Here is a 14,635-nt window from a genome sequence, read left to right as displayed (position 1 = left end):
TTTTATCAATTCACTCATCTTTAAAAGCCTATGTTACTACCAACCCCCGTACATTTTAAACTTCCAATGAACTTCACACAAACAAAGGATATTACATATAACAGACAATGCATGGCCAAAATCCCAGAAGGCTATGGAAATTATTGCTGATTCTTACTGCATGTAACTATCAAAATACTATGGTCATATTTCAGAAAAAGGTTTCAACCAAGAGTTAAGTATGTTCTACCCTAGCAGTTAGTAGGGGCGGTGACTAATCTTTGGTATTTACTATTTACTTATGGCTTCTTTCTATTTGTGGTACCTCTTATTTTCACAGAATCTTTCCCAACATGAGAAACATATAAAAGCAGGGCAAGGATAACATGAGTGCTCATTCAGCAAGAACATTAGTTAGTAAAATTGTTCCTTACGGTTTAAGTTGTTGGGATTGAGTTAGTAAAATTGTTCATCGGTTTAAGTTATTAGTAAAATTGTTCCTTATGGTTCAAGGATAACATCTTGTTGGGATTGAGTTTCCTAAGCATCTATATCCGGAGTACAACTTTTTGTGCTTCCATTGTCTTGTTGTATTGTTATTTAAGTTGTTCTTACCTGCTCTCTTCTTTATTTTTTAAATTAGTGTGCGTAACGTGAAAGATTGGATCTCTTGCTTAGTCTCTCTTTTGAGAGAGAATACTATAAAACTGTTATGATGCCTCATTTAATGTTGGTAAGAGAATATTGATTATTGGCTAATACTATTCTGTTCAATCTCTGTATGTGTTTGCAGATAGTTGCAAGGTTTTTGTGGCAAGCTACAATTATTCAACTCTTGCATGTAAGTTAGTTGTCTAATTTTCTTCTTCAAGAATGATAGCTTCAAGTGTATGGATTGTATCTTTGTTTCAACTACTATGTTTGACTTGTAGACCACTCTTGTGCCTGTTGAATAATCTTGAATCATGTGTGTGACTCAATATTCCTCCTTAGTACTGTCCCATGGGTCTATCAGTACCAATTTGCTTGCTACTATTGATTTGCATTTTTTCATTAGTAACAACTGCCAACCACGGATAGAAAAGATATCCATGCTGCCAGTCTCTAATAGATCAACTTTTGTTACGGAATTGCCAACAACCTCTATGCTTGTTCACTACGGATATAGTTTTTTAGAAATTTAAGTGAAGAAATTTTCCATTGTGGTTGTATGTGAATTTTGTTTCAAAATTGGGGTTCTTGAATTTGAAATTGTTTTGTAGACGATTTCTACAAGGTCACAACATGACATTTTTGGTAGTACCGTACTATTAAGGCATGGTTAAAAATCATGGCCAACTCGTTTTGTCAATAATGTTAGGGATTTGGTTGGAGTGAATTCTGTGAAATTCATCAGCTTTGAATTGGTTACAAATTTATCTTATCTTGTGAACGCAAGTGGATTTTCAACACTATAATCCTGTTTTCCTGATTCCAATGTTGGTTATTAGATTCTCTTTTAAGTTTTCAATTCAACATTTGTAACATGAACTATTTGTAATTAGAGCTATTTGTGACAGGTTGTCAAATGTGAAATCTCTCTCCCATGCTCCATGTCATTATCATTCAGTGCTATTCCACCTCGAATGGCAATTGATGTTCATTAGGTTTAATCACTCTCTGACTCATATTAATTTAATTTTCTATGGCTTAGTTTGTAATGATTTTACTGATTTTAAATATTTCATCAGGCTGCCAGAACTCTTAGCGTGCAAAAGTAGCAGGCTGCATTTACTCCAGATGGCTATCTTGATATAGGCAGGACACTTAGTCAAATACAATGCGGGGTAAGATTTCATCTCCATGGTTTCAACTACCATCAAAATATTACCCAAGCATGTAAGATGCTTCACGTGGTAAGATGCTTCTTGGAATTAATTGATGTGCACTAATTCTTTGTCTGCGTGATCTTTGATCAGTCCTCTTTCTTTTTTGTTTGATGGCCGAGTAGTGTATGAATATGGTAGAATAATTTTGCTCAAAACGGTAGAGTGCATATTGGCCAGTAACCAAATAGCTAACATTGCTGACTTGCAAGTTTGAGTTTACCAAAAGATCGCAGATCCAGAATTTCTTCTTACAGCCTTTCTTAATCAATTAGGCTGAACTTCATGCACCCATACTCCTTTTTTTCAGTGTCAGATATTCCAAGTTTGGGGGTGGATAGTCCTGTCAATTGTTCATTCACATCTTGTGTATCATAGTCCTTGTGTACACTATAAAATGCAATCCAGTTCCCAGCTAACTGGGGTTGGATGCTGCCATGATAACAAAATGAACTTTACCTGGCCATTCACTATATGATATTCCAAATATGCACTAAAGGCATAAAAATAAACTAATTGGTTTTGCTTTGCAAATGAATAATGCGATATGCCACTTGGTGCTTCTTATTCCTTCCACCAAATATTACCATTTGTTTTGGGGATTGACGCGTCATAATGTAATCGTGGCAAAATTAAGGGATCCATCCTTCAATCAGAGGTGAAATTTGGGAGTTTCTACTTGGTTGTTTTGATCCCAAGAGCATATTTGATGAATGAGAGCAAATACGGCAACATCGAAGGTAGTTGGCTTTCCTCGCTTCACTTTCATGCATTAATTCCTGCTAGATATTATTAGGAACATCATTCGTCACTATCAGGATTTTGGGTCATTTTAGGCTTTGTTAGATTTCAAAAGAATATGCCGACCCTCCAAACTTTTAATATAGGCAGAATATTAACTTCTATCCTAGGATTAGGTCCTTTGAGCGTTGGAGATGATGTCTGTACAGGGTCATTCGTGGATGAATGATTAGGTCAGTTTGGTGGTCAGTTCAGTTCCAGGAAAATGGTAAATTTTATAGATCCACTGGGAAATTAGGTTGTTCGTTAATTTTTACCGTGTTTGCGCTATGCGTCTCTCCTTATTGTGTTTTGCCGAGATTTATGTTTATATTATTCGCTTTCATTTTCCGTAGTAATAAATATGATGAAACCTCCCCAAATTGTTTTGTGATTGATTCCCTCTTTTCCATGTCCCTGCCAAAGTTGTTATCTGTGCGTTGTTTCACGGTTGAGATAAGATTTGGCATCATTCTTGTGCATGTAGAGGCACATCCATTTGTTATTTTATAGATTGCTCATGCAGGCAAGGTAGTTTGTCTTGCTGTCGTTTCTACCAATAGGAATCATGCGACATATAGGCATTCACTATTGTGTGGTCGTAGTAGGCTGCTATCGGGTTTTGTTCCATTTTTTCAAGAAACACCAGCTCCGCCTCATATGCTCGCTCTCTGAGGACCTTATTGATGTGAAAGGTGTTTTGTGTGGTTACCCCTGTTGCTCATTAATAGTGACTGTTGATATTGGGTTTCTTTTTGGTTTAGTAAATGTGTGTTTTGGTGCTATTGGTGTGATTAAGTCCCATAGGAAATTTGGAAACTTGAAAGGAGTTTGTATTATGTAATCTCACTAAATGTTGTTCGATTTAGCTTTGGTTTGATTTTTGGTAGTGTTCTTGTGTGCGAAATGGTGTTACATGTCTCATTTGTTTCATATGGTGTTGTTGGTATTATTAATTGGTGGTGATTGAACACGTTTACTGAATACCCATGTGAAATTAAAGGTCTTTTGAGAGAGAATTTGTGTTTTGAACCTTATTCTATATATAATTGTGGTAGCAAATGCAATTCAATTGTAGTAGACCGTTTGGAGAATACCCATATGCAAGTAAAGGTCTTTTGAAAGAGATATAGAGTTTTGGTGATATCTGTAATTATGTTTGCAGATACCATTCAGTTGTATTAGACTCTTTTAGGTTGAAGATTTCTTTTTCAAGGATTCTCTTATAAGTTGAACTTGTAATCTTGAAATTAGAATTTTTTTTTCCTTGCTTTATTTTGCAACTTTGTAGTGTAGATTAAGTAATGTACTTGGAACTATTGATTTGATGTGAATGCTATGTTTCTGATGAAGTTTTCCATTGATGCTTTTTCATTCCTTGTGACTGTCAATTGCTTTTGCTGCACTCCTACATTCCCACCCTAAGAATAAAAAATAGCAGCAATTTTTGCCCTAAAACAAAATGTTATCTTCAACGGGCATGATTTTCATGCCTTGCAATGATTGGCTTTCAACAACAAAATATTTTCAGCTAGACTTTTTGCTACTTTAAGTAATGTAATATGCATTCATAACTCTTCTAGTATCATTCTTGCATTTCCACCTTTACCATCAAAAACAACATTAATCTTTGCCCTCAAACAAAATAGTATTTCCTCGTCAACGGGCACATAATATTTGTGTTTTGCACGTGGCCGCATCTAGTATAATTTAAACCGTTAGTTTTGTAGAACTGCAAATAATGCTAAAAATCATGTTCATCATATTGGATTAGCATATTTTTCGGAAAATATTTCTATTGAGAAAAATGGATTCTGGGACATTGAATGGTATCCATTTGGATCCGTTTTTTTCAAGAAAAATGTGTTCTGAAAATACATTGTTTGATACTGATGAGCGTGATTTTTTATAAAATTGTTTGATATTTTCAACAAATTTTAGAAAATAAACGATTTAGATTATAAAAATGAACCATGTATCATCAAGATGAATCATGTAGTTGGGTTACCGCAGAGAAGCCAACTCTATTTTAAGATGAAATTAAATTTGGGAAGTAATTTTTGCACTCCCTTTTAAATTGGATAAAGTCCACTTTTACCTCTGTGGTTATCATCATGTGCGGATACCCCTTTATGGTTCAAAACTGACCACATGACCTACCTGTGGTTTTGAAAATGTGCTGATACACCTCTTACCGTCATGTTTTCCATCCATACTAACGAACACAATATTAAAAGACCGATATACTCTCATCATGTTTCTGAATTCTTCTTTTTTTTTAAAATCTAATCACACCATCCCTTATACCAAAAATTGAATCCAAACCGTTAATATTGTAAATTTTGACGAGTATTACATCTATGCCGAAATTCAAGTCAATCAAAAAATAGAAAGCTCATGGTCGAATCGATTTTGTTATGAAATTAAAATTTCAAATTACTAAAAATTAGGTCACTGGGTTATTGATGCTTGATCGAGATGATTTTTTATAGAGATACTCTATTCTTTATTTAATACATTATGAACGACTCAGATTACATTCTAGAAGCATGTGAGATACACCTCCGTTAATATAGATGGAAAACATGACGGCAGGGGTCTATCCGTATATTTTCAAAACCACAAGTAGGTTATGTGGTTAATTTTGAACCATAAGGGGGTATCCGCACATGATAATAACCATATGGGGTGAAAGTGGACTTTGCCCTTTTAAATTCATACTATTTTTTTTTTATATACACATACTATATTTTTCTTTCCTAAATACAAGGAGCGTGGAAATTATTTATCTTATAAATTTTACCATCACTAATAATTACTCCAAAATATTTTGATAAAAAAAAAAAAAAAAACTCTAAAATTAGTAACTTGGACACGACAGGGTTGTTTCGTAAATAAAGTCAAACCCAGACCCGTTTCCCAAACAGCAATCTCATCACTTCCAGTTCCAGCTGAAAAGCTCTAACCACAAACACCGAAAATCAGACCACAGAGCCCCATCTCCCATGGCGTCGTCACCCTCTCTCCTCCGCTCTACAACCCCGTCGTTCCCCGGTCAATTCACTGCAGTTCCGACTCTACATTCCGTCCGGTTACCGTACGGAAACCCAAGAAACAGATGGGGCGGTCTCTCCGTCAAGGCAGCGTCGGTAGTTTTGGTCGACAAAACGGACGCAACGAAGGTCCATCGGCTTAAGACGAATTACCTCGAAAAGATCATCCCCTTGCTTAAAGAAGAATTCTCCTACACCAACATTCACCAGGTATACTCGTAACCGTACATGTATCCGTATTTCGAAACTGTGTATAGGCCTATATAGGTGTGTTCATGCCGATGGTTCTTGGGGTCCAGTGCTCGAATGTTCGAACATTTATATATTTCTAAAACTATTGGGCTCTGTTCAGTTGTGGGAATGTTGTGTGGAAAATTGGTTCCCAATAAAGGTGAAAGTGAGGTGAAGCAAAGGAAAATGACATTTATTTTCTTGTGTTTGTTGTCTTGACAAATTTTTTTGCAGGAAAACAATAATTCCTTCCTTTTAGCAAGGCTTATTCTGCGGGAAAGTGTTTCCCAGTAGGAAAGTTCAAGATGTGGCTCTTACAACTTTCCTAATTCCTAGTAACTGAATATACTAAGGATCTGTTCAATTGTCGGAAATATTGTGTGGGAAATTGGTTCCCAGAAAAAGTGAAGGGAGGTGAAGTAAAGGAAAATGAAATTTATTTTCTTGTGTGTGTTCTGTTGACGATAAATCTTGCAAGACCTATTTTGCAGGAAAATGTTACCCAGTGGGAAAGTTGAAGCTGTGAGTCCTATAACTTTCCGGGTAACTAATCACATAGAAAATTACTGGAAAGTTAATTTTTCCATCCTTTTCCATCCTTTCTGTGCAACTGAACGGGGCCATAAAGTTACAAGAAAGTTGATTTTTCCATCATTTCCGTGCAACTAAATAGGGCCTTGATGAACTTTTATACTCTTCCCGTGCCAGTGGCGGCGCAGGATTCTTTTTTGCCCAGACCAAATCACATGTATTATAACAACAAAATATCGTCCTTATATAATAATTACACAATTTTGTGGGGATTTTTCTTCATAATTTTTACCAACAAAGCTTAAAACGTAGTAGAAATAATGGGTTAGTTGGGAGGTGTGCAGGACCCCTTGGTCTGCCCTGTCCATGCCAAAAAGATTATCTGGAAATATTCAAACTTTTTTTGAGAAATTAAAAGAACCCATTGATATTAAGTAATAGTTAGCGGCAAAATGTTTGAAACTTTGAATATTTTTTGAGAAGAATGCATTAGTTTTCAATTATCGTTTTGCGGGGCTGACAAATCTTTCTGGGATGGAGGAGGGTGTACATTTGATGCGGATATGTCGAGATGATACAATGTGTTGGAGTCTTTAGCTTTCCATGTGTTTGGTTGCTGAGCCTGAGAGAATGTAGGAAAAGAAATTGGGGTTGGATTGTGAAACTATGTGGTGTTTGGACCCGGGAGTGCAGAAGCTTAGATTGAGCTTGAATGCAACTAGTTAGTGCATATCATATGCCTTGATTTCTATCCCTATTGGGCGATGTATGTTGCAATGGTTAACTGGTATGGTAGATTTCATTCGGTTTTCTCAGCTGCTAAACAGGGTTAGATTTGGCCGTTTAGAATTACACATCGGGATACGTTCTATGTGTTCGACACCATCTGATGTGGCAACTTGTCTGGCCCATTCGGTGTTCTTCTTAGTGCTACATAAGGTGCATATGCGAATGCGGTAACTGAATGTGGTCACCTGAACATTACTCTTAATAAAGGATATTTCTATGCCCTGTGTGCTGTCTTTGCTGATGTATCATGTATATACATGATATGCATGTATACTTGTTTCCCTTGCATACTTTCTAGGAGACTTGGAGTTATTTTTTGTGGAAACATACAAACTCTGATTTTCTGGCCTATCCTGTGGTTTATTATCTGTTCCAACATACAAACACTGTATTTCTTCCCCTCTTGTTTCTTTGGTTCTTTCATTTATTTATTCAAAGTATAATTATCCACTTTTATTTTTTTCCCATTTTTGTGGTTAGGTTCCAAAACTTGAGAAGATTGTGGTAAACTGTGGTATGGGACAAGCTGCACAGAATGAAAAAGGTCTGGATGCAGCAGTAAAAGAGTTGGCAAGCATCACTGGGCAGAGGCCAGTGATAACACGGGCAAAGAAGGCCATTGCTACCTTCAAACTCAGAGAAGGTCAGCCCACTGGGATTGCCTGCACTCTAAGAGGAAAGGTGAGAATCAATTCCTTACAACACTAATAACAAGACCCATGGTATCTCCAAATGCCGTGATTAAAAAAAAAAAAAATGTTATCCCCAAATGATGTGGGTATGGGCGGAGGAGGACTGGAGACCGACAGATTCCTTAAATGTGCATTTTTGTTGCCTGTTGGTGTCATTATGGCATGTTTTTATGGTGTCTTCGGCTTAGATGAGGTTTCATTGTTTGTTGTAGTGCTCTATGCATAGAATCAAAAGTTGACAAAGTAGCGTAGATGCTAGACAGTTGTCTTCTAATAATTGAACTTAACTAGATCCGCATCTTTGGCCTCATTTGACTTGCGGAAAGACAGTCAAATTGAACTGGATATGGTCCAGTAATGCACGTGAAACTGAAACTATCACAGAACAGCAATTATACCGGGGTAAAAGATTACGAGACTGAGAACTCAGGACCTTATGCAACCAACCAAAGCTCTGATAGTTTTGATTCCATGCTAAATCACAGATTGACCCAAAAGCTGAAGATGCTTGAGAAAGATGTACACTTTTTAGTTCTATCTGACCACATTTTCTTGTATCCGCTAGACTCTTGTCCACTTTGGTTTATGGACTTCTAATCTATTTAAATACTTGTGTTGAACTCTCGGAACATGGTAAAGGAAAGAGATACTTACATGTGTAGCTGACATTCATCGAACAAGCGATACTTAGAACTTATAAATTCCAGAAACAGCCAACTTGCCTTTTTGATTTGTACGTACTCAATTTTTTTTCGCGTTTGTTAGTTTTGCGCCAAACAACTTTTTGGGCTTTACTTGAATTTTTCCCCCAAAAAATGGGTTTTGGTTATAATTCTTTATTTTTCCGATTCCTCTCGTCATTTTTCTTGGAAAAATTCAAGAAAAATCCCAAAAAAGTTGTTTGGCGCAAAACTAACAAACGCGAAAAAATTTCAAATAAGGACCAAATAAAAGCCTCGAAAAGCCAAGTGGAAAGGCTGCCTTGCTATTTAACTTAGAATTTTTAATAGCGATATGAAGAAATTATGAATATTGTTTCGTGTGTTATTGGCACTTACCTGTGTCTCACACCCATATGACCATACCCGAGTCTATGTGAGCATATGCACAAGTGGGTCAAACACATGCCAATGTTACAATTTTCAAGTAAGCGATGAGTTTCGATGACAAGATTTATGCTGCTTGTGATACCATGTTGCATTGCTAATCATTTATCAAAAATGTTAAGCTGATAGAAATTCGTCGTAACAATGTAATACCAAAGCATCTAAGCGGGTAACACATGCCATCAATACAATTTAAGTCGGCTGTTGTGTTAAAAGACTAGGTCTTGTCTGCTCTGGTGCCATATTAAATTGTCATGAACAATGTTAAGGTAGTTGGAATTTGTCTTAACAATGTATGCGGAAGTATCTGTGATGAACTATGCACAAGGAACCTTTCCTTAGCATGCTCAGTCAATGAAGACGGTCATGTATGCCACCGCCTTTGGGGGGCATGTTACTGGTTCAGATTTTCCTTCTTTTTCCTTAGATTGCTCGAATACTACATTCTTATTTGGTCTCTCATTGAAAACTAGTAATATTCATGCCCTTGGTTACATTGCCTGTCACGCCCTGCCCTGCAAACGGCACCCAAAGTGGGCCCGAGTCGGCGCGACCACGTGGCATTCCACACAGAAGACCAAATCACACCTCACAACCTGTCAAAAATAAACACCCAGCGGAAGACTTATCACCTTAACATAAAAATGAGTCAACGTATTGACCAACCAAACATGACATCGCACAACCAATAAACTACATTTGCATTATAATACTTTAAAAATTCTATATTTCAACACATCCACCGACGACTTACTCACAACTTGAATAAACCAATTTATTCATCAACTACCTACAACAACTCGACTATCCACAACGTCCAAGGCTAACCTCAAATAGAACACCAGCCATCGACCAAACTTACTTACAACCTGTACAATTTAAAAGCTTTAACTATCCTTAGCTACATCTCCTTACAAATTAAGTTCTGCACCAGCTAAAGCACTCCACAACAACGTAACCAAAACCCCACCTGATGCTAGCAAAACACCTCAACACAACGACCGGTAGTGGATCCACTCTAAGCAACCTGCTACCTGGCAGACCAAAAAGGAAAGCCAAAGTGTGTGAGATATAGAAATGCTCAACATAATACCACAATACCCGAAGGAATATCAACATGAATACACATCACCAATGTAACTGAAATATTAGAATGTATACAACAGTTATAACCAACATATCCACCCGACTGAGAAATAATAATTAATTCACAACAATATGAATGTAATCACATCACATGCAGTGGCACGTTTGCCACATCTCATGTACCCAAGATAAGGTGTCCCACATACCATGCTCCCATCCACCAACAATTAGCCGGCATGGCATACGGCATGGTATGCCTCACACGCTAACCTTCGGCGGTTCAATCAACACCTATCAGCGTGCATTTTCATCAAACACGCATATCACAACCAAATCTTGTGTCCCACACACTATGCTCCCAACCATCGTCCATTGAACGATATGACTTATGACATGGTGTGCCTCACATGCAAACATTCACAACATATCAAAAGCTAAACAATAAAAGCATGATATGCACCCCTCACTATAACATTTCATTAAAAATAACCATATCAAAAGCTAATCACAAACAGCAAGATATACACTCACCACCACAACAATATTATATGGAGAAAAACCATATCAAACACACTCACCTTTGTATCGACCGAGGTACGCCAAACTTATGGTTTCGGAACCTCTCCAATTGACTGGCTTGTTACCTAGTCACAAGCTAACCATATCAGTTTATTGAACGCTTAAACGTTATCACCAACTCTTGAAAATAATCTATAACACTAACAATAGGTTAACGATGCTTAACGCATACAAGCATGTCCGTCTTAAAGGTTTATAAGTGTCCCTAAACAAGCGTAACACTCAAACACCACATCACCCCTATATTTAGTTTGAAATCTACAACCAACCTGTCGTATTCTGCCTATAACTTCTTATAGGGTTAAAACCAGATCATGAAACCACCACCATTAGAAAGTACACCTCCGGTACATGAATTTTGATATAAAATTTGTTAAAAACGAAGTTCAATGACAAAGTTATGCTCGTCTAAAGTTATACAAAAATCTGTCCAAAATCACAAATTCTGCACGTCTATCAACTTCAAATCAAAAACTGATTTAACCTGGTACAAACTAAGCCACAACCTTTACATATTCCAAAAGACATACGAGTCTAGTTTCAGAATCAACAACCCGTGCACTAACCCGATACCCGAGCTAAAAGATATGATCATTTTCCCAAAATGTGTCAGTGCAGTAAATACAAAACTCAGTAGGGACACACCAACTTGTAAAATCCGCCAAATTTAGAATATGCATATAATAAACCCTAAATTTGGTACACACCATTACCACACACCAACGTTCATCCCTGATTTTTCACAATAAAGAAACCTAGTCAAAATCACCTCCAAACTCAGAAATTCTGTGCAGCGAAGTACAATTTCCAGCAGAACAGTCTGTGTTCGAAAATTCATTAAAAATCGAATACTTAATACTTTTTAGTAATTCCAACGCCAAAACATCATCAACTTATCAATCTTTTAGACTCATAAGAACTCATAATCAGAAGGATCTCTTAACTATAAAAAAATTGATAAAAGACGCAGCTTTGTAAGCTGTCTACTAAAAAATAGGATCCTGACCACAGTTAGATTTATGATTTTTATCTTTGTCTACACTTCTCAGAAAATTCTGAAAATTTAACACGATACAATAGACACATTAATGAACCTTCAGTAAAAATACCATATATCAACAAGTTTTTTAGGTACCATGAATAATTTCGTGAAGAACAGCCCTGCACCTTAGTTTTTTCTTTCTTCTTCTTCCCTCTGCCGCCTCTCTCTCTCTCTCTCTCTCTCTCTCTCTCTCTCTCTCTCTTTACGTAGAAATAAGATACGTATGGAGAAAGATAAAAGATATTTTGCTATATAAGGGCATAAGGGAATTTATCACATGCAAGCGGAACCACGTCGTAACTTATGCTCCAATCACAAATCACACACAGGACCCTCGCAAGTTCTATTGTTTATGATTTAAACCCCTAAAACACATAGTTCAATTAAAAGTAATTGAAATACCGAAATATCCGGGGCAGGTATTCCATTGCCTATTTAGTATGATGTGCTCTTCTCATCTCAAACGTGAAATGGAGAAGATATTTGCATCAGTTACTGCCTAACGAGAGGATTATATTAAAGAGGACTACAAATTTTGGATTTGGGTTGTTGGGTGAATATGAGTTTATGTGACAAACTATCTTCATTGATGCTTTGGCTCTAGCTGTTTCTACTTAACAGTTAATCAATGAATGTCAAACTTTTTGTCTTTGCATCACAATTATGTAATTGTGAATGTTTTATCGGTTTTGCTAACCTCCGCTCTCTAGGCGGAGGATAATATACACATACTTCCAAACAAGTTCGAATATCAATGCATATTTCACGGATATTAATGCACTTTCACAAATATCAATACACCTTTCTCGGATATCAATGAACCTTTTTACTTATTATCCTTACCCATTTGGGTGGATTTTAGAATAATCCATGTTTTATTACCTTGCATCAACTGCTATCTATGAAGCACTGACACTCCCAGAGGCCGACGTGTCACGGTGACATGCAGGGTACACGGAAAAATATGTTTGTGGTGTGTCCAATATATTTATTGATTTTATGGGGGACACGGTAGGGTTTAAATATGTAATTTTTTTAATTTTGTAGGGGTAAATGTGTATTACTTCAAATATTTTGGGTTAAAAGTGTAATATGATGTATATATCATAATTTTTTATGTATATTGAAGCTTCACTTATACGTATAACTATATTTCCACTAGTATAAAATAAATATTATTTATTTCTTTTTGCAGTAACCCCTACCGTGTCTGTGTCTCCATTTTTTAAGAAATCCCGGGTCCAGGTCCGTATCTGTATCCATATCCGTGCTACATAGACTGCTATATTGTGTTCAAGTGAATTAGTTGCTGTTGGTGAGGCATTATCTTTCACTTATGGGGCCTGTGGGCAATTATTTCATGTATTATAAAGCTAACTCAATGGCCTCTATGTGGTGTACTCTTTTGACTATAACAGGTGATGTATGCGTTTCTGGATCGTATGATTAACCTGGGGCTTCCTAGGACAAGGGATTTCCAAGGTGTCAACCCCAATAGCTTCGATGGGCATGGTAACTATAACATTGGGTTTAAAGAACAAGGTGTGTTCCCAGAGATCAGGTATGATGTAATTGGTAAGCAAAGAGGAATGGACGTTTGCATAGTTACTTCTGCTAAAACAGATAAAGAATGCTTTAGATTACTTGCTCTCATGGGAATGCCATTTAGAGAGGGTGGTGGAGCAGTGACTGTGGTGCGCAAGAAGAAGCTGAAGTCTCACCACTTTGATTCGAAAGCAAAGGCCGATGCACGGAGATAAGTGTGCCACTTTTCAAAAGGACGAATACGTTCTTGTACCTACGAGTTTCTAGCTCTTTGTTTGTATGTTTGTACTTTTGCGACTTGAATGTAGAAAGGAATGGTTCAGTGATTAAATCACATGCAGTTTTTTCTATCAGCTGCCTTTTTCTCGATGGCCATAGGTGGTGTTGCTTGTTATGATATCGGAATTGAGTTCATATTTACCTGGGCAAAGTTGTTTACTCCTGTTCTCCCTGGAAGATGAATGCAAATTTTGGATATTCCCGGTTGAGCCTTGTTGAACATAGTCCAGTACTAGAACCATAAATGTAGAACCGGCCAAGTAGCAGTTGAGAAGATTGCATCTATCGGAATGAGTCAGAAATTGATGCGATGGCGTTGCGCATATTTAGAGGAGCCACTGGTCGACTAAAATTAACTTTGCAGCCGGTTGTAGGTGTTTGGAACGACAGGGTAAAGACGCTCTTTTATTTGATTGATGAAAATTGGAGTGGAAACTGCAAGTTGTCTGAACCATTTTCCACTGGAAAAACCATTGGTGTTTTGGATCCTTAGGTTGTCTATGTTTTTCCTGCTGCTTTTACGTCTGTTTTCAAATGGATTTTTAACAGCATCTCCACCTGCCTCTGCAGTAAAAAGCTTTACCCAATAGCCTCGGCTCTCTCTCTCTCTCTCTCTCTCATCACAGCATTGGCTCCGGCATTGTTGGCTTTGTCGTTGTCATCAGATGTCGTTGGCTTCGTCGTCGTCACCATCTTTGATTCTGGTGGGGTTTGATTAAAAAAGGTCTCGAAACTTCCCAGAATAACACTTTGCGATTGTTGAAATTTCATCAGAAGTGAAACACCCATAACAATGAACTCAGACGAGTCATTTTGGGTGTGCGGTTAGTTTTTTTTTTTCTTGAGATGTTGTGGGTTTGAGATTAGATCAATGTATTCAATTTGTTGTGCAGTTCAATTTGTGGATTTCCAATTTGGGGGTCTTCTGATTTCAAGCGAGTTGTTGTGCGTTTGAGCTTTGATCGAATCATTCGATTTATTGGGTTTCGAGAGTTGGTGGAGAGAGATGGAAGCTTAATCCTTCGATTATTAGGTGACGGAGTGATGGAGAGGGCATTGTTGTGCATCGTAGTGTATA

General features: G+C 37.2%; 1 protein-coding gene and 1 long non-coding RNA gene across 3 annotated transcripts; both read left to right on the top strand.

Moving 5' to 3' along the window:
• The first annotated feature begins 539 nt into the window (after window positions 1-539).
• LOC131334603 (uncharacterized) lies at window positions 540-3,544 on the top strand. 2 transcript variants are annotated; one of them, XR_009202221.1, is made up of 3 exons: window positions 540-824; window positions 1,539-1,625; window positions 1,710-3,544. It is a non-coding gene; the product is annotated as an uncharacterized LOC131334603 (long non-coding RNA). The 2 variants fall into 2 exon arrangements; XR_009202220.1 differs by having other exon boundaries at window positions 541-820.
• Window positions 3,545-5,554: 2,010 nt separating this feature from the next.
• LOC131334580 (large ribosomal subunit protein uL5c) lies at window positions 5,555-13,631 on the top strand. The gene is made up of 3 exons (XM_058369686.1): window positions 5,555-5,887; window positions 7,709-7,909; window positions 13,152-13,631. The coding sequence occupies exons 1-3, from the start codon at window positions 5,630-5,632 to the stop codon at window positions 13,491-13,493; spliced, it is 801 nt and encodes a 266-aa protein (XP_058225669.1). The 5' UTR covers window positions 5,555-5,629; the 3' UTR covers window positions 13,494-13,631.
• The last annotated feature ends 1,004 nt before the right edge of the window (window positions 13,632-14,635 follow it).

Source organism: Rhododendron vialii, chromosome 1a (assembly GCF_030253575.1).
Source record: "Rhododendron vialii isolate Sample 1 chromosome 1a, ASM3025357v1".
Classification (NCBI taxonomy): domain Eukaryota; kingdom Viridiplantae; phylum Streptophyta; class Magnoliopsida; order Ericales; family Ericaceae; genus Rhododendron; species Rhododendron vialii.
This window is presented reverse-complemented; position numbering and strand designations above follow the sequence as displayed.